Source organism: Peromyscus californicus, unplaced genomic scaffold (assembly GCF_007827085.1).
Source record: "Peromyscus californicus insignis strain IS unplaced genomic scaffold, ASM782708v3 Scaffold_18__1_contigs__length_77618521, whole genome shotgun sequence".
Lineage (NCBI taxonomy): Eukaryota > Metazoa > Chordata > Mammalia > Rodentia > Cricetidae > Peromyscus > Peromyscus californicus.
Window position 1 is genome coordinate 67,752,736 of NW_026294480.1, and position 26,781 is coordinate 67,779,516.

The 26,781-nt window shown below is 34.0% G+C and overlaps 1 protein-coding gene across 2 annotated transcripts in view; it reads left to right on the forward strand.

The window, feature by feature from the left end:
- Rasa1 (RAS p21 protein activator 1) overlaps positions 1-26,781 on the forward strand; it is an 84,520-nt gene that overhangs the window by 36,806 nt on the left and 20,933 nt on the right. For both annotated transcript variants that reach the window (XM_052743646.1, XM_052743647.1), the window contains exons 3-10: positions 1,193-1,332; positions 2,253-2,319; positions 4,724-4,841; positions 7,687-7,718; positions 11,535-11,587; positions 14,295-14,445; positions 19,388-19,466; positions 26,401-26,521. In XM_052743646.1, the coding sequence (XP_052599606.1) occupies positions 1,193-1,332; positions 2,253-2,319; positions 4,724-4,841; positions 7,687-7,718; positions 11,535-11,587; positions 14,295-14,445; positions 19,388-19,466; positions 26,401-26,521 (761 nt within the window). The remainder of the gene's footprint in view (positions 1-1,192; positions 1,333-2,252; positions 2,320-4,723; positions 4,842-7,686; positions 7,719-11,534; positions 11,588-14,294; positions 14,446-19,387; positions 19,467-26,400; positions 26,522-26,781) is intronic.

Consider the following 26,781-nt stretch of genomic DNA (forward strand, 5'->3'; position numbering starts at 1 on the left):
AGTTATTTAATCAGTGATTTAGAGTAAATATTTTTGAAATGCTTAAACTTTTTGTTTAAAGATAGTAATATTAATCTTTACAATGCCAGTTTTGAAATATATTCCTCATAGGAATATATTATTACAGGTACATTTTGAAAAAAATGAAGGCTAAAATGAAAGAAATATAGACTAGACTATAGTAATAGTAATAGAAAATATAGAAAACACTGTATAGAGGTTGAAATTGTCCTTAGTTCCTTTAGCTTCACTATCTTGAAATTCTGTACATGTTCACTTTTGTGAGATAGACAGGTATGTATATTTTTCAAGTAAGGTGTCATATCTATATACAAATATATTTACAGATACTATATTTTTATTGTAGATAATAGAACACAAATCATCTACAGCCAGTATTAACTGATAAAATGTTCTTATGCCTTTGACTTTTAAATTTTAGAGTAAGTTTTAAGAATACTGTCATTCTTAACTACATATATAACTTTTTCACAAAGTTAATAAATTAAGAAATATAATTTCATAATGATAATATTTGATCATAGCTTTTAAGTAGCATTTTTATTACATTTTACATGAATTTCAAGAGATTTGTAAGCTACTTCTAGCCAGAGAAGTAAAATTGCTGAGTCTTAAATATAGAAGTGAGGGGAGATATCTGAGGGTAAATTTTAAAGTATTTGGTTCAGTTACATAATCGAGACTTGTAAATACGATGTCATATTAAATTTATAAATACTTAAAAAATAATACTAAGTTACTAGTGATGATATGAATAAGTGTTTTTTTGAAGTACAGGAATGTATGTTAATGGAAAAGAGTATGAAATTGACAAAATTATTGTCTTTATAAAACTTGGTTTTAAAAATTGGACATAGAAACTGGGCGGTGGGGGCTCATGCCTTTCATCCCAGCACTTGGGAGGCAGAGGCAGGTGGATCTCAGTGAGTTCAAGGCCAGCCTGGTCTACAAAGCGAGTTTCAGGACAGCAAGGACTGTTACACAGAGAAACCCTGTCTCGAAAAACCAAAATAAATAAATAAATAAATAAAAATAATAAAAAATTGAACATAGGTACTAGAGGGACATAGCCCCCAAGATAGAGAACCTGGGTTTAATTTCCACTCAAAAAAGAGACTGAGAAAGACTGAAATTATGTTTTGTTGTTGTTTTTTTTTTCCTTTACAATTAGGATTATTGCTATGTGTGGAGATTACTACATTGGTGGAAGGCGTTTTTCTTCACTCTCAGACCTAATAGGTTATTACAGTCATGTTTCTTGTTTACTTAAAGGAGAAAAATTACTCTATCCCGTTGCACCACCAGAGGCAAGTAAACTTGAATGAAATATCATGAAATTTATTTTCCAAAATCAGATAAATTTTGATCTAATTAAATTTCTTATTCTATTATAATTTTATAAGTATTTGTTTTATTTCTGGTTATAATGCTAGAACAAAAATCATAGTTTCCTTATTAAAATAGTTTTGTATTTAAGTAACTAGATTTTTAAGATAATTCTGTGCATTTATAGCTTACCGTAATTGCTAGGTAAGTTAAAATTATAAATTTTATACATTATATTATAAAATGAAGATTAATTTCCATGCCTTGTGTAGCTTATTTAATGATTGTTCAGATTAACTGAAAAAATCTGTTATATTTTTACAGTAATTTCTGTAAAAATAACAAGCAAGAGTAGTAAACATTTCTAGGTTCTCTATAGAGGCTCAGTAAAGATTAATTTGAATGATCCTATGGAGTTTATAATATGCAGTTGGCTTTAAGCTTTGTGTGGATATATCTTTTTTGACTTGGATACAGAGACAATCTTCCTTTGATTGTGTGCATAAGTTATGTATATGTGTGTGACTGTGTATGCAGCTCATATATGTGTAGGGCATGTGTGTCAGGGTTGCATGTGCATACTCATGACTGGTGGCTAGAAGTTGACATCAGATGTCTTCCTTGGTTGTTCTGTACTTGATTAATTGAAGCAAAGTCTCTAGATGAACCCAGGGCTTTTCAGTTTGGTTAGTTTGTCTTGATAGTTTGCCTCAGATAGGCCCTGGTCCTGCCTCCTAAATGCTGCGATTACAGGCAGCAGCTGCCACACCTGTCACCTGTAATGATTTTTATGTGGGTTCTGTGGCTCTAGCTTGGGTTTTCAGGCTGTGGGATAGGGGCTTTAGCTACAAAGACATGAACCATCTCCCAGCCCCTAAGTATTATTTTTAATGGTTTTCAGCCAGTAGAAGATAGAAGGCGTGTTCGAGCCATTCTACCCTACACGAAAGTACCAGACACTGATGAAATAAGGTATTTTATACTATTTCTTATAAGCATTTGAAAGAGCTAGACAATGAAGATTTATTGCTCTTAAACTAGGAAAGGTTTTGAATTTGAGGAAATAGGATAGCTATTGCCTTTAGTATTTGATCTGTTGTGTTCCCATGGGATGTCCTGTCTCTTCAGACTGAAGATACGAATCAGGGTGGCCACAGTGAAAATGACAGGAGAAATAACAGCTTTTTTTTTTTTAAATAAAAAAAATTCTGAGAAAGTAGAGTTCTTTCATAGTTTGTGAGTGGTTTATTTCTTTATTTATTTGTTTATTTTCTGGTTTTTATTACCCATAACATTTATACCTTAGCTATAAATGATACTGAAATAATTTTTGATTTTTGCATAGTGGGCAAATAATTTTAAATTTCAAGACTATTGTGTAACTAGAGCAACATAGTTTTTGTTTGTATTTGTATTTAATATGATTATAAATTAATTATAAAACTTGATAAATTATCCTTTTCTAAAAGCTATTTAATCATTCAGTAGAAATCTTGCTTCTTAACTATGAAATGGTTTGCTGCTTCTGAATAGTTATTGACTATATAGTTTCTCTTTGAAATAACAGTATGATAAAATATAAAAACTTTTTTTTCTGGTACTAAAAGTTTTGGAAATTATTAGAAAACACTTAGTTTGCATCTCAAAGGTTCCATTTTTACATAGTTATCGTCAATCTAATGACTTCTCATTTAATTCTTATTGATACACTTATTTGTGAGTTAATGTGAGAAAATGAATAAAAGCAACTAAGAGGAAGAAAGTCACTTAAGTAAGTAGTATTGAAATATAAGTTCTAGAAAATTTGTAAAGTTCCAGTCTGATCATCTAAGGCTGTAGTTCTCATAGTATATTCCATCTAATTGTTGATCTGAGACTCGAGAGTCCATGTGTATTCTGGGCTTCTCCAGAGAAGATTTACTTCAAGAATTGGAGGTAGATTCAGGAGACCAATGCTATAATTGCACTAAGTCCCGAGGCCCGAGGAGACCATGGGAGTCAGTGTAAGTCCGAGTCTGAGGACAGAACAGAGAGCAGCACTGGAGTGTGCTGTTTGGCTGAACAAAAAGAGCATCATCTGATCTTCTGACTGAGGAAGCAAAGTGCTGATCTCTTGTGTTTTGACCTTTGGTGGACATCTTTCTAGTATTTCTTGTAGTAAATGAGAAAACACTTCCATGTAGATGTAATGGTATGTGTCTGTTATCCCAGCAACTGGAAAAGTGGTTCTAGAAGGACTTTATTTATTTAGTTAAGTTGTAAAATCTGCTGCCATTTATCTCGGAAAATACTGGACACCATTAAGGAGGACTTAAGAGTCAAGATAGTATTATTCTGTGGCTCTTGAAATGAGAATGTTATGTGTAAGTTCTGCTTTGTACAAGCTTTGTTTTCTGAAATTTGAGAAATAATAAAGGTTATGATCATTTAGAGAAAACAAAACTGTCAAATATATCAGAAAAATTCATTTAGTAGAACTAAAATTTATGAGTATTAAGACAGAGAAAATTACTGAAAAATATATGAAGATATCTTATAGAAATATGGTCAATGGCAGCATCTAACCAGAAGAATGTTTTAGAGACATTTTTTAAGCCTGGAAGAAAAATTGCAAGGAATTCCTGATGGTTTTGTTTTATACTGATGACACACATCAATCAACAACTGACATCTGCTCATGGTGTAGAGCTTAAAAACATCTAGGTAGTAAAGAGGAAGCTAAGCTGTGTGCATCCATCTACTGTGAAATATGTAGTAGGGAAAGAAGCATGGATGGCTACTGACACATGTCTGGGTGCCATGCTTAGACAAAGAACACTGGACTCTGCACAGTAGGCATTTGAATGAAATAAGGTGTGATTATCAATGCTAAGTAATACTAGTGTCTGCATAATAAAATCAAGTGTGACTATCTAAAGGAAATTTTCTGAATTTACTTTCTCATATTTTGTTAATTATATATCGTTTTTTTATTACATTTGTCATACATACGAAAGAATAACAACATTGAAATTTAAATTGTAAAATTCAGTTTTCTTGGAACTACTTCTAATGCTTATATAATTGTTTATTATTTAGAGGAATTCTAATTTCAATCTAATCTAACAAAGTAGATAGTAGATAGAGGAACTCTAATTTGAATGTAATCCAGCAAACTAGACACCCTTATCAAACCTATAATGAAGTTGTACATATAATGAAATTAGGATTCAGATTATTAACTTTCTTTATTTTCACAAAAGATGTCAGAAACAGCTTAGAACTTTTAAATTTTATAAGTGTTTTTGCATTTTTCTAATAGCATAATATCCAGTGTGGTGGTTTAGGAATACTTCGATGTCCGTTTTTAAAATTTTAATGTCATTTGCTATTTTAGTTTCTTAAAAGGAGATATGTTCATTGTTCACAATGAATTAGAAGATGGATGGATGTGGGTTACAAATCTAAGAACAGATGAGCAAGGCCTTATTGTTGAAGACCTAGTAGAAGAGGTGGTGAGTTTCATATTTTCCTAAATTTCAGATCCTGAGTCTTTTATAAAAGTTTAGAACTTATCCATTTTCTGGGTTATTAGATACGGACAAATTTCTCGTGAAAGCTTTTAATTCATAAGCACAAAGAAATTTTAAGATGTATTTGGTGTTAGTAAATAATATTTATTTATAAGGAAATAAACAGTATATTAGTATGTTATAATATATAGCTGCCTTTGCAGAAAGTACTTCTCTACTTCTTAACTATCACTTGTACTTATTTTGTTATATTTTTGTGTTCCTATTCTTCATTACGTATATTTGAATCAGAGGAATTTTAAATGGTTTCAAATGTGTGTATAATTTCTAATAATCTAGGAAAATTTTAATTATATTACACATAAATAATCCCAAATTCATACAGTTTGAATATTCCCCTTGTTTTCTTTCCTATCATATTATATATTATTATTTATCTTAGTACATAATATAAATTGCCCCATATATTTTTAGATGCAGATCAGCATTCAAGCAGTGTTTGTGCTTTATAGACAATACTCACAGTACCACCAAAATGTATTAAACATTGTGATTTTGGAATTTACCTTTCCCTTTTAGATTTTGTGGTAGGAATGGCTTTCTGTGATCTTTAATGTCCCATTTCCCCTACCCCCTCCTCCCCCAAGAGTCTATGGACGATGGCAGAGTTTTGTTTTGTTTTTATTTTTGGCTACTGATTCTTTTGTCTGCCTATTCTGGCAACTAGATCTTGATTCACAAGCATAAAACATGCTGAGGAAAGTTAGAAGGAGTTATGGAAGTTATATGTGATACATCTTGTATTCATAGTTACATACAAAGCGAAAGATTTTGGATTATAATTTACAGTTCTTTAAATAGCGTTCAGAATTCTAGAGGCACACAGGCAGAGCATTCAGACTGAAGCACCTTATTGTCTGTATTAGTTCTCTTATAAACTTTTAGGTTTTGTTTATGTTAGGCTTCCTTTTGCCTATTATACTACCCTTCTCTATTCTGATTATGAAAGGGAGTGAAAATATAGTTGTACTTTAACTGAAGTATTGAATTTCTGGATCAAAATTAACAAAATAAACTTTAGTAAGAACAAATGAAGGTTAGCAAGTGTCTGCAGAAGAATAATAAAGAATAGTCCAGTATAGGATAAGGGGACATTACCTAACATGAACACAGAGAATGAAACAAAAAAGTTAATTCATTATAAAAGAACAGTGTGGTATGGTAGCTAAAAAGGAATATAGTCATAATGCAAATTATTCATTCTAAGAAATATAAGTGGTTTTTACTGTGATATTTAGTATAATTTTACACAGTGGGTTTATTGGAAGTTAGTGAATTCTTTGCAGATTGAAAAGCCGCTTGGACAATGTCTAGATAATGAAGATGTGACTGGTATTCTCCTCTCTGAAATTCTAACTAGGATTCTCTAAGCACATTCACATTTTTAAGTCTTACCTGTGAGTTGTATGCTCCAGGAAAAGGCATCTTTTTCTTGTTGGTGTTGTTCTGACTCACTGATAGATCCCCATTGCCTAGATTACTCTGGCATCTGTAAATTTGGGTAGATGAGTGTAATGTCTCCATGCCTATAAGGGTTCCTCTTCTTCACACTCTAGGCCTGTTGGGTTGCCTTGCAAAACTTAATTCATTGTTACTAGCTCACTTCAATTGTCACCCTCTTTTTTTTTTTTCAGAGATTTTTTTTCTAGGTCAAATTGTTTCTACCTTTATTTTCATAGTACTCATTGGTTCTATATTCCATTGTACTTAAAACATTTAGACCACTTTTTAAAAAGAGGGTAGTTATAATGCTCATTTTGTAGTTCCTATAGTAAGCATTCATTGACTTTGATTTTAGTCTGACTAAATACTTAGTAAGGAACTAATTAAGAGAAGTCCTTGTTAATATTTTTTTCTTTCATTATCAGTTCATTGAAAACTCACTGTAAGCTGCTACAACTATAGTTCAGTATATACTCAGTGTTTGGGGTGGTGGTGATGTTATAGAGAATAGCTTAGAATTTAATAAGATAGTCACTATTTTGGAATGAATAGTGTTAAAATAGCTTTAAATCCCAGAGTACAGACTAGAGTAAGATAAGGTTTAAAAGATGGCAGAAAGAGAGAGGATGTATTTTATATTCCACAGAAAAGAAAGTGCTCACATTTTAGTGTCAAATATTTGACTGTCAGGAGGTAGGATTTGAGGTAGTTTTGCTTAATGGCTTGCTTTTTTAAAACAGGTAGGTAGCAGTAGTTGAGAGGACATTCTGACAGCACTTATCACATCAAACGCAAGCTACAGAAGAGAGGTGAAATAGATTAGCAAAGGCGTAGTTACGTGTGACCATGACATTGACACCTAGAAAGTGGGTAGTATGAGGCAGGAAATATATACTTGAGGCCTATGGTTAAGGGCGTTTCTTGTAAAATAAATCTGTAGGCAGGAAAGAGGGTAGTAAAGTAAAGGTTTGCTTTAAAGGTGTGTGTCCATTTGGTTTGTTTATTCTTAAGTGCACATCTACAGTTGACACTAGGAATTCAGAGAGGTTGGAGGGGGTAATTATACTGTAGTTGGGACTACTACCTTAATAGTTTATAAGAAAAGAAGAAAGGGTCTGATTTAAACTGATGACAACATGGAGAGGAGAGAACAGAGAACTACATAGTGACAGTTCTTGAACGGAAACATCTTTTCTCCTAACAACTATGAAAAGTATTCTGGAGATAGTTTTGAAGATCGAATTCTTAGGAATTTTCATGAAATTAGATTAAGATTTAATTTCATAAAATTAAAAATTATGCTGTCTTAATCTCTTCCCTTTAGGGCCGGGAAGAAGATCCACACGAAGGCAAAATGTGAGTTTGTATTAATTATTAAAAGGAAAAACAATAATGTAAAACTGTAAATTAGAAAAATAGTCAAAAATACTTAATGAATTTTAGACTGATATATTTTTTAAATTTGGTTCAGAGAATTGATATATAAATACTTCTTAAGAATCTAATACTAAATTCTTAGTTTTAAACAAACAGTAGCCTATACCTGTATATGAATCTCGTATCCCCAAACTAAAGCCTTGTCAGTAAAGATTATGTTGCATCTTAATGACCAGTACAGCTCCTCCTATTTCCTCATTTTCTTACTAATTGTAGTAGTTCTTATTTTTGTGACCAAATCATTAATGAAATTTTAAACTCAGTTTTTAGTATGCATATGTGAGAGAACTTCTGACAATCTTAGTATAAACAAGCAAGGTCTTTTAAAGTAAGCCTTTTCGACTCCTTTTATGTGTACAGGATTCCTTCTAAAATCTTAGCCTTCAATCATATTCTATTTTATTCATATTATTTCAATAGAGTGTTCATCTATTATCTTTTCAGTGCATTTTTTTCTTAATCAACCTGTCAGCATTTATAGATGGTATTTAAAGCTTGCCACAAATGTTTTGTTTTCTTGTTCTCTAGCCATTAGAAGAGGAAGTACATTAAATTGAACATTCAACATGTAGTTCTTTTATTATCTTTTTATTAATAGACTATATTATATCTTATGAGTACATTCCTTTTTTTTTTTTGGTTTTTCGAGACAGGGTTTCTCTGTGTAGCTTTGCGCCTTTCCTGGAACTTGGTTTGGAGACCAGGCTGGCCTGGAACTCAGAGATCCGCCTGCCTCTGCCTCCCAAGTACTGGGATTAAAGGCGTGTGCCACCACCACCCGGCAGAGTACATTCTTATATTACTACTCCATATGGATACAAGTGCCTCCATTGCTCAACTCAACCTAGTTGATTGTGTTTGAAGTCTGTATCAGCAGTTTCAAATTCTAGTTAATGCTTGAAGGAATCAGATTCACAACAAAAGTAGATTGGAATGTGTGTGTGTGTATGTGTATGTGTGTGAATGAATGTGTGCATGTACGTACGTACGTACATACATACATATATTCCCATTTTTCTCCAAACACAATAATCCTGATCTTGATAGAGATCATAGTGCAAAGAATCATGTCTTTCCCTCTTGTCAGAGGACAGCAGCCTGAGTGGTAGCAAATGGCAATTGACATTAATTGTTTAATATTACCGATTATGAGAAGTAGAAAACTTGCAAGTTTTTTGCATGTCTTAAGGTGACCACTCTGTCTAGTTAATATGTGCAAGAATGTGAATTCATGGGGCATGTAAGATGGCTCAGAAGGTAAAGGCATTCACACACACACACACACACACACACACACACACACACACACACACTAAATGAATCTGAGTTCAATATTATGAAATCCTTTAGATTTTCAAGAGAAAGTGTAAATTCCTCGTATCCCTGTTTTAAGAGTACAGATCTACAGATGCCAGTAAATGTTTAAAACTTCACTCATTTTTCAATGTCAAGTATAAGACTTCACTGGGAAGTTTTCTGTTAATACGTTAGTCTTATATTTTTCTGAACTTTATGTGGTATTTAGCATAAGTTAAATTTTATGTTGATTTATTTTATGTATGTGCTTACTCTCTTTAGTATTTAAAGTAGAGACTCTGGCAGTGAAGTATTGGAAATCTTTTAAAGTATCCTTTAGGCACAATGAATCCCCTTTGAGATTAAATAGCTAGTATGACTAACTTAGTTTCTTTATACTCCACATTTTCTGTGTAGGCAATACTAAGTTCTAATAATTATTTTCTTCTAAAATATTTATTGACTATGTGCCTTCTTTTCAGTCATAAATAACTTTATTATATTCATTCTTAGTAGTATCTGGTATAACAGCCAACTTCTGCTGGGCACTCCAAATCATTAGTCTCCTCACATTCTCTGTTCTAATACTTAGAGTACCTGTCTCCTGTACCTTTTATTAGTCTTATTACCTCACTCTGCCCTTTGTAAACTTTTCTGGTGCATGGCTTTATTTTTTATCTTTATGTTTTACTAAGCTGCTTCCCAGGCGAGGATTACCCTTCAGTTGTTTATGTAGTTATCTAACTTAGTAAATTTACATTCAGTGAATCTTAATGTTCCTTACATATGCTGAAGACTTGTGCCTTTCTCCATTACTCTCCAAACTCCCCAGCACGTACTCATCACTGTACTTACTGTAGTTTTACACTGTTTTATCCTAACCAGAGTCTGAACTTCTTAAGAGCAAGGACTATTATGTTGAGTACAAATCATGTACTTTATAAATTATATCAGTTTTATACAAGAATAACTCCAAGAAATAATATTGCCCCTTTGCCTCAAGGTTATTTTCTTAAAGTTCAAAATATTATTCATCTTTAAAACTTAACTCTTAAGAGTTTTAAAACTCTCTGGGTTTTATTTTTACTGGATAGAAAACTCTAGGGTTGGTCTTGGATGCCATCTAGCCAGCTCTCCAAGAATATAGAAATCCACTCTAGCATGTGTAGTAAATGGTAGTTTAGCATTTACTTGAATGCAGTGTATAGTCTCATACATTTTAGAGCATTCTAGACTGTATTGTTTATTTCCTCTTCATTATTCATGTCTGCTCAGAGAGCATCAGGAAATTTGAATTAATAACTTAATGATTGGAATAATTTCTTTAAAGATTAATTTTTCATTTACTTGAAAATTAAGTAGTATTTTAACTTTCCCTAGTAATAGAATGATTAATGAAACAGAATGAATGCTCTTTAAGCCTGTTGCATTGCATCTTAGAGCACTCATGTTTTCTGTCTTGTAGTATGTCCTATACAGCTGGAACTTAACTCATTACTCCAAGTCATTGTAGACTTGAAGAAGATGCAGCAGAGTGGTAGAGAAGTGATCTGAGATTACCAGTGAGAGACAGTGGGATTTCACCTAAATAAGAGGGAAAACTTCAGGACTTTGACTTTTAAATGATTGGATTTATTTTATTTTTGAGACAAGGTCTTATTGTATGGTCCCAGCTGGCCTGGATCTCACTGTGTAAACCAAGCTGGCCTAAATTTATAGTGATCTTTTCCTCCCAAGTTCTCAGATTAAAGGGATGCACCACCACTCCTGATCCTTAAGTAATTTTTTTTAACATGTCATTTTATGTAAAGGTAAATACTAAGTACTTGAAATTTTATTGTGCCATATTTTCAGCTGTTACAGTTCATAATAATTTCTAAATGCTTAATTCCAGAATACAGATTATAAAATTCTTTAGCAGTCCAGTTTGATAGACTATTAGCTCAGAATTAAAAATAGGTTAAGTTCTTTCTGTTGGTATGGACTTGTTCTTTAACATTTTAATTTTATTGGGAGAGATCTTATGTTAAAAGAAAATTAATTTTGAGAGAGACAAGAAAAATAATTTGGTTCTGTCTTTATTATCTCCCCTATCCCCTACAAGCCATCCAAGGGAAAATGGAGCTGTGATATAAGCATGTAACAGATACTACTAGAACTCAAACCCTAGAACTAAAACCAGTATTTTAAAAAATATTACAGTTAATATGGAAATTGTAGTTTAAAATTTTACTTGACAGTTTCTAGTTTTTTGGTACTTTGTTGAAATAAAGCACAGTAAGTTTCTAAAACACAATAGAAATGTAATGGATGAAGTGTCATTTCGATCACGTTTATTTCATGTCAGTGTGAATTATGAAAACTTTGCTTACTTTGGAGTATATGAAAGCATCAGCATGTGGACTTTTGATTTACATGTCATGTTTGTTCTCTTTAAAGATGGTTCCATGGGAAGATTTCCAAACAAGAAGCTTATAATTTATTAATGACAGGTACCTTTGTATTCTTCAGTGTCTCTATTTATAAAGTATAAAATTGAAACAACTTTTTCTCATGTGCTGTGCTTTCCTTTACCATTTGATTAATACTTATGCATATTGTATTTTCTTTGCAATGCTTGGAAACCGATATTTTTCTGGTTTTTTTTTTTTTTTTTTTAGGTTAAAACGTACATGTCTAATAAACCCTGTGAAGTATATTTTTCTTCTTCCCTAGCCACTGTCCCTGTTTCCTTCCCCATGTGTTACAGCTTATGATCTTGTGATACATAAGTTTTATGTAGCTCAGGGCTATCCTACATATAATATACTTAGAAGAATACATAATATACTTTTTAATGTTAAGAAATGTTTTAAGAAAACATTTCATATTTACAAATACAAATTTTGTCATTCTTTTTATTGGTCATGTAAGTTCTAGTCTACAAATACCATATAACATGCAATGTATCAGTAGAGGAATTCCATGTTATCATTCTTTTTCCATTTATTTATATTGTACTTTTTTTTTTTTTTTTTTTTTTTTTTCCCCTCAAGACAGGGTTTTTCTGTGTAGTTCTGGCTGTCCTGGAACTCGCTCTGTAGATCAGGTTGGCCTCGAACTCACAAAGATCCACCTGCCTTTGCCTCCTGAGTGCTGGGATTAAAGGCATGCACCAATATACATTCTTGTATTATTTGTGTGCAGGGTGGAATTACATAATTGAGCCTTATTTAAAATGCATTCCTAATTTTTCTGATTGTTAGAGGAAGATGCCAATTAAGTTTACTTACATTAAGGGTTTATTATTTAAAGCAACAGTTCTCAACCTGTGGGTCATGACCCCTTTAACAAACCTCTATCACCAAAAATATTCATTACAATTGCTAACATTAGCACAGTTACAGTTATGAAATAGGAATAAACTAACTTTATAGTTGGGATGGGTCACCAAAACATGAGGAACTATATTAAAGGTTGCAGCATTAGGAAGGTTGAGGACCAGTGATTTAAAGTAACAACTATGTTACTTTGCTCTTTATTATTTACTGTTCATTGTGAGGTTAATTTAACTATCAGATATTTAATAGTAAACTATATTTGACAAAGATTGATGACAAGAACAATCTATTATATATATTTTAGATGTTGTGGTTCTTGAAAAATTGGTAGTTCCTGTATTTTATAGGGTACCCTGAAATAGGTAACTATAGTAAATAAATAGTAATTGTTAAATATGTGGCCTTAGTTGTTTTAAGATATATCATTACATCTTAAATCAATGATTTATTCACATATAGGATTTGAGGCAGTTTTTGAAGTGCTTAATGTTTTAACCTGTACTTAGTAGGTTCAGAAACAGTTTAAAATATGCCAATGCTAGATATAGAGATCAAGTTTAAACCAGAGTGCTATGTCATCAGCTTTTCAGGTAGAACCAAAAATACTAATTTTAGTGAGCTGTTAGTGTAGGTTTATATTTAGATATTGAATCACCAAGTACTTGAAGTATCCATTATTTTTTAGATGTCAAAACATGAAAAGAGCCAGGCGGTGGTGGCACACGCCTTTAATCCCAGCACTCGGGAGGCAGAGGCAGGCAAATCTCTGTGAGTTCAAGGCCAGCCTGGTCTACAAAGCGAGTTCCAGGAAAGGTGCAAAGCTACACAGAGAAACCTTGTCTCAAAAAAATCAAAAAAAAAAAAAAAAGAAAAAGAAAAGAATCTAAACATTTCTCACGTTAGTTTGTATTTTTGTTCATTCCTACACTCTTTTAGAAAGAGTGGACACTTTACCGAAACTACACAAGCACATTCATGTATAAATTTGCACATGATTCCTATTTTACATTGAAGAAGAAACAGAGTATCAGCATTGTCACCAAGAAATTTCTTTATCATATATTAAATTGCACAGTTTGTACAGGTTTTTATTATTTACTTATATATTAAGCTGAACTTTGAAAACTCAATATAAGAAGATTTTCTTTTTACTTCTTTGTATCGAACACCAATACAATTGATAGCAAGAGCCTAAGCTAGATGATTGGAGCTATTACTCATTTATACAAGAATTACATGTGATATTGTGTTAGTTATGCTGTCTTACAAGAGTCAATTCCTAATCTTTCTGTTAACCAGTATTTAACCACAAAGGAAACATTATGGTATTAGGAGTTATTGCTAATTGAAGATAGTCTTTTGTGTGCACCTTTTCAGGATGATACCTAGTGAGTAAATTATCTGATGTATTTATTGACTATGATAATATACTCAGATACTTAAGTTATTTTGAACCTACCTTTGTAAGCACTGATACCGTTATATAACCATTTGCTTTTTAATCATTAATTGGAAATCCAGAGAAAGTATAGACTATTGGGCAAAATGAGTTTAATTTTGAAGACTTTCTTTAGGAGATTACCATATGATGTAATAGTTCGAGTTACTGGCACTGTCAGGTGGTTCTTTCTGCCTTACTCCAGAAGTTACTGTTGCAGACTTTCAGTTCCATAGGTTTAGGAAATAAAACTAGTTAAGATAAATTAGGAACAATATGAGTGGTTGTAAATCATAAAATTAAAATAGGAAACGCTGTCCTAAAGTTTTATGATAAAAATTTACATGTGGTTATGACTTTGAATATACTTCCTAATTAGATTACTTAACATATTTTCTTTTTATTTGATAGAGTATAAAGCTAACAACTTAATTTTTACAGTTGGCCAAGTCTGCAGCTTTCTTGTGAGGCCTTCAGATAATACTCCTGGTGATTATTCCTTGTATTTTCGGACCAATGAAAATATTCAGCGGTTTAAAATTTGCCCAACACCTAACAACCAGTTTATGATGGGAGGTCGATATTACAACAGGTAAATCATGAAACAGATTAAATTATCTTTTATTTGTGGCAAAAATAGTTGGACTCAAAATATATTAAACTTCCTCAGTTTCTAATATAATAGCTGTAGTCTTATCTGAGAGTGCTTTAAACAGTATCAAACATGAATATTAATACTTGTCAATTCCCAAATATCTTGTTTAATAAAATATTTATGTATAAGCTATTTGTAGGTAATTCCCTGATTTATACAAATGTCATGTAATTGGCTTATTCAAGAAGTTGATACTTTTTGTGTGTCGTGATTTGTTTTTACCTCTCAACTAATGAGAAACTTTGTCTTTCTCTTAAAACGCATAATGAATTTTAGAAATTAGTAGAGGAAACTGTGATACAGAGCGGCAGTATTCTTCTGGAAAAGAAAAGATAATAGAGAGTACTATTGTTTCCTCTTTGGTGGGCTTGCATAATCTTGTTTTTAAAATAAATTTACCTGCTTAGCTTGTTAATACTGCTCTAGTATTCCCCATCTCAATTAGAATTCCCTAAATTCCAGTCTGAGTTTTAAATTCATAAAGCTTCAACAGCTGACTTATCTTGAAAAAACAAAAATCTAGTGGTAAGACCTTTTGCTTATCAGAAGTTTAGTGGACGGTTAAAAAAGATTGAAAGATATAATTTTAGATGTTTGCACACCTCATCTTATTAAGCTACTGAGTACCTTGGTTTTAGACATCTTCACCTAGAATCTAGTTTGCTAGAGTTTTAATTTGTCTTAAATTAGATTTTACCATTATCAAGGTTTTGGGAGACTTGGAACATACATTTGAAAGTATACATATGCAACTAAATTACTAAACATCAAGATTGAGATTTTTTTCCCCCTTTAAAGATTGTCTTAGTTAGGGTTTCATTGCTGTGCAGAGACACTATGACATTTAACTCGGGCATGCTTACAGTTCAGAAGTTTGGTCTGTTACCATGTCAGAAAGCTTGGTGGTATGTAGGCAGATGTGGTATTGGAGAGGTAGCTGAGAGTTCTGTATTTTGATCCACAGGCAGCAGAAGAGAGAGTGACGGCCTGGCTTGAGCTTCTGAAACCTCAAAGCCCACCCCCAGTGACACACTTTTCTCCAGCAAGGCCACACCTCGTAATAGTGCCGTGCTCTGAGTCTTTGGGAGCCATTTTCATTCAGGGATGGTACTACAGGATGATTTCATTTACACAGGATTAGTTACTTTGAAGGTTGTTTTAATCCAAACTTCTTTATCTCTGCAAACATGGAAAATCTTTTTAGGAACTGTGGGCTCTTGGTAAGATTTATAAAGGTAGTCTTTATAATTAGAGACCACAATGGAACAAGAAGAAATAATTCAGGGACTTTTTACAATTTTTACAAAATTATTAGTGTGCTTACAAAATGGTATTCAATCTGGTCTCTACCACTCCCCAAATTCGACTTCTTGACTTTTTTCCCTATGGATATATTAACCTTAAAATGCTCAGGTACCTTGTTTCTAGTTTTGTTTGTTTGCTTAATTCTTGGAATGAAATTGAAGGCTGACAAGATAGTTCAGAGTCAAAAACCAGATTCTTTGCAAGTCTGACACCATGGGTTTGATTCCTGGAACCCACGGTGAGAGGAGATAAACTCATTCTCAAAAGCTGCCCCCGACCTCTAGACACATGCCATGGTACACACATGCTTTCACGCACCTAGAATATAAAAATAAAAAGAAGGCCCAAATTAAACACAGAAAAAAGCATTATTAGTAATTTTTCCTAGGAAGTAATTGAAAAGAAAACACATTTTCTGTTACTTAGATGTGAATATCTGATACAATATTCATGAAATCTAACAGGCATACTATGATATTCTGTTTTCCCTTTAAATTTTTGCTGTTTCCTAAGTAATATTGAGCTACAGCTTTGACACAACTTTAGAAAAGGAGAGGCATTTAACACCAAACTGAATTCAGCATACACAAATTGACTAATCTATTTAGTGACATTTGCTGAATAAAAATTAAAGGACAAAAAAAATACCATTTCTACATTATTAGCGCCCTGAACTGTTAGAAAAGATGGTGTTCAGGTTGTAATAAATAGAAAGAAAAAACAAACAGGCATGGGAATCACTAAAAAGAGTATAATTTAGGTAATGGTAAAAAGGTAGTGGGATTTTAGTAAGACACTGAAGATTAACACTTGTGTAGTTTAGGAAGAGATGTACACAGTTTTATGTAATAGGTACTAAATTAAAGTACGTGATGTGTCTTTAGAAATTCGTTTTATAAATAAGTACTCTCCCAGTGGCTGCAGTAACTGAAGAAAATAACTTTCTCTTACGTGGCCACTATTGACTGCCTGTTGACCCCCAGCAAGGGGTGTCCCTCATGAGCCCTCCCTTCTCCATTTCAGGGTGTTTGAGTCTTAGCAGTGGTGTGCAGTTAATAGTTGATGATGGTTCACGAATGCAGTGGTCATGCCATCTCTGGACGACAGTCTTCAGCACTGCACCCTTCAATCAGTTCTTATATGCTTTCTGCCCCCTCTTCCACAATGTTCCCTGAGTTTTGCAGGGGAGATAAGATGTCAGATTATAGCTGAATGTTCAGCAGACAGTGTTGTGATTCTCAGCAGGATCTGTTTTGCACTATAAAAAGAACCTTCTTTGACAGATCTGGCAACAGCACTAGCCTGTGGGGATGAACATAGTTATTTAGAAGCCTTTGCTGTCCTGGTACTGTATAGACCAGTCTTACTTTGCTTGAACTTAAAAAATCCACCCGCCTCTGCTTCCCAGAGCTAGTTTCAAGGTGTGCTGCTGTGTTTGGCTTGGAAATGCATCATGTCCACTCCCCAGAACAGCAGCTGTACTATCTTCCCTGCTAGAGCCTATGTGGATGTGCATCATGTCCACTCCCCAGAACAGCAGCTGTACTATCTTCCCTGCTAGAGCCTATGTGGATGTGCGTCATGTCCACTCCCCAGAACAGCAGCTGTGGTATCTTCCCTGCTAGAGCCTATGTGGATGTGCATCATGTCCACTCCCCAGAACAGCAGCTGTACTATCTTCCCTGCTAGAGCCTATGTGGATGTGCGTCATGTCCACTTCCCAGAACAGCAGCTGTGGTATCTTCCCTGCTAGAGCCTGTGATGCTGCAGCCATGGGCTCGGTCAGCTTTTCAGTACCAGATGTGTTTCCCATGGAAAATGGTTGGTTACCCCTGTAAGAATAGTTGCCTGATAGGTTGACAGTGTGGCACAGGGGTCCATAACTAAGAATAGTTGCCTGATAGGTTGGCAGTGTGGCACAGGGGTCCATAACTGAAACTTGACAATTCTCTGCATCCACTTGCATAGCAATTTCTAGAACTGTGACAGGGAAGAAGCTTCCGGATTTGTTTCCATTTTATTTCTCAGTGTTGAAGGTGTGGCAGTTTCAGAACTAGAAGCTTCTTTCTCAGGTAGTTGTCACGGTCAGTCAGCAGTAGAGGTGATAGCCTGTATTGTTGGGGCCTGCCTCTAAGGGAAGCAGCCCCCTGCTGGCACTGTAGTTTTCATTTCATAACCTGCAGTTTCTGACGGCAGTTTTTTCCGCCCACACCGGGTGCTTCCATTTAAGATGTTTAAAATTTAATTTTAAACTTTCTTACCAAGAATCATTTATATAATCTGAAAACATTTTAATTGTACAAATGATTGAGTTTCACTGTGAAATTTCCATACCTGCATTTATCATGACCTGATTACATCTACCTTCCCATGCATCCATAGATAAGATACTTTTTACCTTAAAACAGTCAGCTTTGTGACCATGTCCAGCTGCTTCTTGTTCTTCCTGATTTTCATTTCTCTTTAAATAATTTTAGATTTACCCTATTTTCAAAATTTATTATTTTCCATATCTTCCTAAAAAAAATCTTGTTTTCATTCCACCTTTCTACTGTGTGTTAATATTTAGCTGTATTTATAGTTATTTTTATTGATCTTCATATTTTACTTTTGAATATTATATTTAATTTAAATTTTGTAGTATAGGAAAGATACTTGAAACTGTATCACACACACACACACACACACACACACACACACACACCAAAAAAAAAATACGACAGTTACTCTGTCATTCTGAAGAACTCTGGGAAGAATAAATCAAGAGGCAGGTTAACAAAGTCTTTTTGGAGACATATTTCTTGTGTATCTTAAAAATACTCCTCCATTTAGTATATAAAATGAAAGTTTAAAATTCTAGAAATTAAATATCTAGACATTAATTTGACCTACTAATTATAGAATATACTTTTATGTTTTACAAAAAATATTTGATGGCATCCTAAGCTGTGTTATATTATGTCATTTTTACTTTCAGTTTCATTAGTAACATTTCCCAAATACATAGAAACATTGTTGGTACTTTTTAATCCAAGTCTTTAATCCTTCCCTGCCACAGTGACAACTCTACAGGCAGAGGTCTGCTCCTTTCCCTTTTTCTTCTTTGACTTGTATCTTCACCTAACTACTCACGTGTTAGGACATAATGACAGTATAAGCAAAAGCAAGCATATGTGTGATTTGATGACAGAAGTTCTTAGTTTATCATTCGCTAAATAAATGCCATGTCTGTTAGTTCCTCATATGTCGGAAAGATTGTTTTTTCAGAAAACCAAAAGCCATAACTTGTAATCATTTTCTCAATGAATGTCGTCACTTTCTGAGTATGGAGTGTAGTATCATGGACTTGGCTGTGTGTTTGATATGGAACCACAATCTTTAGCTTACATATTCCAACCTGCAAACCTGTATTCGGAATATCTTATTTTTTTATAAAATAATGTGACTATTATGATAGTGTATTCTATTAATTATTCAGAGTATATGCTTTCAAAGACTACTTATGAATAGATAATCCTTGGTAACATGGTTTACTTGTATTCTAAGAAATTTATACAGTTATTTATTTTAACAGTATTGGGGACATCATAGATCACTATCGGAAAGAACAGATTGTTGAAGGCTATTATCTTAAGGAACCTGTACCAATGCAGGTCAGTGTTATTTTTTTCTTGCTTGAAATAATTAGCATCTTGTTTTAAACATGATTTTTGTGATGGTTATATAAATACTGATTCTGCTCAAACTAGATAAAATTTAAAGCTATGGATAATTTAGATTTCTTTAGGAAATGAATTCTAAGAGAATTTCTTATTTTTCAATTATGTTCACTTTAGATAATTTAGATAATTAATAGATACCAAGTAAGTCCTGGTAGCTTATTTCTCTGTCTTTGGTTTTTATTTTTATTACATTTGTTCTTAGACAGTTTTACACATGTGTGCATGCCTGCTGACTACTCTTATTTCTCACCTCTTGTCTGCCCTACCTCGTCCCCAAAAATACCTCTCATTCAGTCTGTTAATTTTGTTTTGTGACCCACAGAGTTTAACCAGGGCTGTCTGTATAACCATGTGTTTGGAGCTGTCCCTTGGAGTCATGCTGTGCTTAGGAGTGGTATCACAAGTAAAGACAGTGATTCTCACTTCTCCCAGAATCTGTCAATAGATCAGAGGTATAGAGTAGTACCTAGTGAGTCCCTCCACATTCTGTGATTGATTGTTGATAGGACCAGTCTAATATGGACCCAACATCGATAATTGCAGTTGTGGTGAATTGATAATTGCAGTGGTTGTACTGAGTCTAGAGGATGGCATTTGTTGCCTTCATCCCAGGGGCCAGGGCTCTCACATCTTCTCTGCTTCTGCATAGTAATGACTCCTGAGTGTTAGAGTGGGTGGTATAGTTCTGTGTGTGTCCCCCTCCCCCTTCCCCACAGACCTGGCTTGTTTGCCAGGCTTATAGTACTTGGTACCTTCTTGAGGGATGATAGCAATGGTGAAGACAGAATAACACTAGGGAAAGGAGTGAATTCTTTTTAGGAAAAATGGAGATGGCATGGTTTTCACAGCCAGTTTTATATAGGTTAAAAAAAATGGATGGAAGAGCCAGGTGGTGGTGGCGCACACCTTTAATCCCAGCACTTCTGAGGCAGAGCCAGGCAGATCTCTGTGAGTTTGAGGTCAGCCTGGTCTACAGAGCGAGATCCAGGACAGGCATCAAAACTACACAGAGAAACCCTGTCTCGGAAAAAACAAACAAACAAACAAACAAACAGGCAAACAAACAAAATTGATGGAAGAATATTAAGGCCAAGAGAAGTTTAAATTTTTTATTACTTCATTTGCCTATAGTTTTTGTTGTTTGAATCTTGGATGGTCTTATAATAAAATACCCAGAGCCAGATATTGAGGTGAAAGATGAAAGATCAGAGCAGCAGAGCAAGCCACAGCCAGAATCTATTACCTCACCAGCTCCACAAATCCTCTGACTAAAATCCTGAGTCCTCACACGAAAGGATCTCAGCTGAACTGCTTTAGTTCCTGTTTGCTCACGCCTTATATACCTTTCTTTGCCCAGCCATGTCACTTCCTGGGATTAAAGGCATGTGTGCTTCTCAATACTGGTATTAAAGGTGTGTGCCACCACTACCTGGCTCTGTTTCCAATGTGGCCCTGAACTCACAGAGATCCAGATCCTTCCTATATCCCTGTCAGTATTCTGTCTATCTAGATCTAACTAGTTTAAATCAGCTTTGAGTTTCTATTCTTTCTTGACAATCTTCTATTAATTGATCAACACAGACACTCACTTCTGTTAGCAGATCTGAGAGACCTTGACTGCTAACTGCTCTAGGTACTGCTATATAAGACAGTCACTTCTAAAACACAACCTTGTGTGGTGTATGTTTTTCTAGAAACTCCTGCTGAGATCTTTTATTAGGGGTTAGTAACCCAGATCGTGCATGTTATATCCTTAGTTCTCCTTGGCTAGTTGAGTTAGAAATGATTCTAGTTTGTCTCATAAATTCACAAGTTTTGTGTAGAAATTAAGTAATAAAATATTCCATCCTCAATTGGTACTTCTAATTTAATTTTTTTATAGTTAGACGTGTAAACCTGTAACATCATTTAGTATATATGATTTGTTTCATATATTTAGTGTGCTTAACTCTTATAATAACCAAAGAAACCTAAAGTTGCTATGCTTTGCATAAATTTCTACAAAGAGTTGAATGCCTCGAAAATTGTTACTATGAAACAAATGTATTTCTATAAAAGCAGTTAAATGTTAGTCATAGTCTTGGAATGAATTTAGGTTTCAGCAGAAGTTTGAAGAGTCAAAACATACACCTACCTGTCCTTTTATTGGCAGTCTACTAGAAGATACAAAGGCTAATAATACCCTTTTTCTAATGAACAATCTGACCAGCTGGCAGAATCAGTTCAGTCCTCACCTCAGTGGTACCCTGTATACCCAGACATTAGCTAAAATAGAAACAAGCAAGTCCTAGAACTGCTTCCTGGAGAAGACACTAGAAGGAAGGAGCTGGAAAGATGGCTCAGTGCGCAAGATACTTGTCCTTGAGCCTGACTCTCTGAGTTCAGTCCCAGGCAGACTCCAAATTGTCCTCAGACCTCTACATGTGCACTGTGCCATGGGAACAACCTCTTGGTCCTAAACAGAAAATAAATAAAAGCATTAAAAAATATAAAATTATAAGCCAGAACCTGGAAACAACCTAGATGCCCATCAACTGAAGAATGGATTAAGAAAATGTGATACATATACACGATGGAGTACTACTCAGCAGAGAAAAACAATGACAGCATGAAATTTGCAGGCAAATGGGTAGAACTAGAAAATATCATCCTGAGTGAGGTAACTCAGACTCAGAAATACAACATGGTATGTACTCACTCATAAGTGGATACTAGATATAAAGCAAAAAAACAATCAGACTGCAACTCACAGAACCAGGGGAGCTATATAGGAGGGGGGGACCCTAGGATGACTGTGGCTTATAATAAGTTTTGATTTTACTCAATTACTAGGCAAGCCTCAATGAAACATTTCACTATTAGGATAAGAATTTATACTGTATCAAACTGATAATAGAAAAATAAAAAAAATATAAAATTAAAAAAACAGTACGTTTTAGGTATTTTTCTATGCATACTAATGAATTATTCCAACAGTTTGGTCAAGTTGACACTATAATCATGCCTGTTTTATAAATAACAGAACTTAAACTTGAAAGGCTAAGTATATTTCTCAAGGCACTGAGTCATCCTTGGTTCTCTTTTCCCCATTCACTGTGTCAGGTCTGTTGGGAACATCTTCTTACTCTGACTTCAGAATATATTCAGAATATGAACACCACGAAAAATAGTGATTTATTTCATTGTGAGTGCCTTTTCCCCCTTAAAACATATAACAGTTGGAGTTATCCATTTAAAATGTGAGTTAGAGCTGGGCGGCGGTGGCATACGCCTTTAATCCCAGCACTTCTGAGGCAGAGCCAGGCGGATCTCTGTGAGTTCGAGGCCAGCCTGGTCTACAGAGCGAGATCCAGGACAGGCACCAAAACTACATGGAGAAACCGTCTCGAAAAACCCCCCAAAAATAAAAAATTTTAAAAAAATGTAACTTGGGTCCATTCTTATGTTTAGTACTTCAAGATGTTCACTATTTCAGAATAAAAGATAAAATCCCTTTTATGGCAGACAAGAAAATTCTATACTGATGTTTCCGTATTTCTGACCTACCTTATTCTACTGTCCTCATCTGTTCCTGAATTCATATTTTGGTCCTGTTTGAGATTTATAAATACAGTAGGATCTTTACTTCCTTTAGATCTTTGAGCTGGCTTTTCTCTCGGAAATCTACTTACCTTTAGTTACTCAAAATTTTACTAAAAAATTAGCTTCACAGTGAGATTTATTTAGAGACCAACACCACAGCTACTTCTGTTCTGCAAAGCACTCTACTTATTTTAACATACAGTGATTATGTATTGACTTTCTCTAATTAGAACCTACATTACTGACCTATGATTAATTTAGTGTTTTGAATTGGATTGTTGAATGGTGTTTTCTTAGCCATTGAGTAACAGAGTCAGAATTGAAGTCTGGCTACGGTAGCCTGTAGGTTCTGTTTTATCAACTCTCAGGGAGGACTATGTAAGATGAGATCTCTTTGTTCAGAACTGTGTAGAAAGTGAGCCAAGATAAGGAAACAGGCCTTGCTATCTATCATTCAGTGATTTATTACAACCTGCAAGTGAAGCTGCATTCTTACTCATGCCTTAGAAGATACCAGAGTCCTTTATGATTTGTAGGTCAGTATACCTTAATTTAACTTTTACACAAGCTGGAGAGATGATTCAGTTAGTAAAGTGCTTGCTATTGCAAACATGAGAACAGTTCGATTCCCCAGAGTCCACTTCAGCCAAAGCTGGATGCAGTGGTGCACACCTATAATCCCAACATGGAGACAGTGCAGAAGGATCTTGGGAGCTCTCTGGCCTACCAGTCTTGCTTAATTGTCAAGCTCTAAATTCAGGGAGAGACAGTGTGAGAGACTGTGAAGGGCCAGTACCTTGTCCTCAAGCCTCCTTACCCACACACACCTACATAACATAGAAATATACAACACTTATAGATTCCCTTGGAGTCATGTGTTTAAAGCTAAGCATGGATGTGGTATGTCTCAAATGATAAGTGTACCCCATTATACAGCTAACACACAGACTGTCACCATTGAAATAAAAATAGATGAGTACAAATTTGTATTAATACTAATTATCATCTGAGTATTTTAATGTTTAGGTTATTTATGTATGTAAGTAATTTAGTATATAATATATACAAGAAATGAAAAAAAAACCAAATAAGTTTTAAAGAAAATGTTAGGAGTGCTTAAATGTAGCAAGTTTTATTTCCCTCATGTATAGTCACAGCTTTCTTAAGTGAGCAAGTCTTTGGAGTACAGCTACTTGCTCTTCAGCTTTTCTGTGTGCAGACGAACAAGCTGTCTTGTATATTCTGATAAGTTCTGCTTATAATTACTCTGGTTTTTATAAATACAATGCGGACCGCAAACTATAAATATTACTAATGGGGTTTATCTTTTCAAAACTGATACTTTTGAAAGCACTGAAGACCATTTTTATGAAAGTAGTATTTATTGTTCTCTAATTGTAAAATGTTTTTATACTTAGAAATACCAACTTAGAATATTTCAGTGAGTTTTTTTTAATTCTATATTATAACTTTTACTTTAACAACCCTGTTATATAACTTGTTTTCAGCATTAATTCACAACCCTCATGAGTAAATTTGATATAAAAAATTTAAGGAACATTAACAATTTGTATATATCATAGTAAGAGATTTGGTTATCAAAATCAGTTTCCTCACAATAGAGTCCAGAGTATAGCTATTTTTCAAAATTCATTCATTGTTCTGGTAAATGTCAATATTTTCCTTTCATTTCCCCCTTACCATTCATAGCAGAAAATTAAAAAGTCTGAAGTTTTAATTAGCTGTTTTTAATGAATAATAACAAAAGGCAAAAAAATGTCCTCCTATCCCTTTTAAAGATGCTGTAATACCTGGCAATGCATTAAAAGTCAAGGGTGGTACAACACAGAGACTTATTTCACTATTGCATCCTTGTATCTTTACCAGGGATTGATTGGCAAAGCTTTTCTATAAAGGGCCAGGTAGTAACTTGTTAGGTTTTATGTCCAGTATATTTCAAATACCTAACTCTATCCTGGTAATGGAAATTTCAGCTACAGACAGTATATAAACTAATAAACATGTCTGTGGTCCAGTAAAAGTTTCTGTACAAAAACGGAGGACTGGGCTTGGAGCTGGGTCACTTGATGATATAACTGAGTAGTAGAGCACTTTCCTAGCATGCAGAATTCCCTAGGTTTAAACCACAATACCACAAAACAACAACCAAGTAAGAGAGATAATGGGCTGAATTTAGCATGCATGCCATAGTTTGTCACCTCTATCTGAGGTAACTGATGCTTCTGTTTCTTACCATCTTAGTACCCAGGCATAATTGCTGAGTAAGGAAATGAGACAGCAGAATGTCCCAAATAGAATAGAAAGGCAATCGTGAAAAATCACTTAATGTTCTCTATTTACAAGAAGTTGTATAGACTTTACAGAGCCTCCAAAAAATAGCTAAGTACCACAAAATAGTAGTCTTTCAAAAATAAAAGAACTACTAATAAAGAAATGGGAAGACTAAAATTTAGTTTAACATACCTTGATACAATTGAAAATTAATTTGTCTGGGAAGATCATGATTTTCTGTATTCTTTGGGACGTAATTCTGTAGGCAATGTAGTGATTAATGTCAGCTGTCTTATATGCATTACTAATGCCTGTTATGTAAAATCGAGCAGTGAAAATCTAGGGCTTATAGGAAAAATGGAGTTCAAAGTATACCATTTCATCTTTGACACAATAGAATAGGAACTGAAAAATGTGGTCTTGTTTTAAATATCCTTAATGAAAAAGAAATATGTAAAGGTTATAATAAATGCAGTACTTTAGTGTGAAAAAAGATGTGAGGCCATCAAAGGTATTGAAGCAAGAGAAAGCTGTGAAGTAGTGGAAAGAAAATTATCTTAATTCAGATAGCTTATAAATACCAGGTGTGGATATAACTAACTATGTACTGTATCATGTGTGCTGAGCTGAGGGTTAAGGTGGGGATGTGTCCTCATTCAACTGGTTAGTTTTCTAGTCTCACTTGGTATTTCTCGGAGATAAAGAACATTCACCAACATGAGTTTGCTCTAATTCACTTTGCCTCCTGATTTGCCAGTTAATTCTGGAATAACTTTCAAAACAGTTTCATTTGATTTAAAATACAACAAGCTGACTGAGGTTTTGAAATTGCAGTTGTCCATGAGACATATTCTTGAGAAATGACAAACCTTTCTGAGAATTTCTTTGTGAGATTTACATTTAGATTTTAGTTATTAGAAATATTTTACCTGCTTTTTCATTAGTGATTTATTTTCATAAATAATTTTAATAATGTTTCTTTACAATTCAGGATCAAGAACAAGTACTCAATGATACTGTGGATGGCAAGGAAATCTATAATACAATTCGTCGTAAAACAAAGGATGCCTTTTATAAAAACATAGTTAAGAAAGGTTACCTTCTGAAGAAGGGTAAGTCAACTTTTAGGACTAATAATTTAGGATTTTAGTGCTCACCATATGATAAGAGTCATAAATGTATTTTTTTAAATAAAAAAAAGTTTTTCTTCTTTTTACGTACCAATCCCAGTTTCCCCTCCCTCCCTTTCTCCCATCTCCCTGATCCTACCTCTTATCTATTCCTCAGAGACAGTAAGGCCTCCCTTGGGGAGTCAACAAAGTCTGGCATACTAAGTTGAAGCAGGACCAAGCCCCTCCCCGCTGTGTCAAGG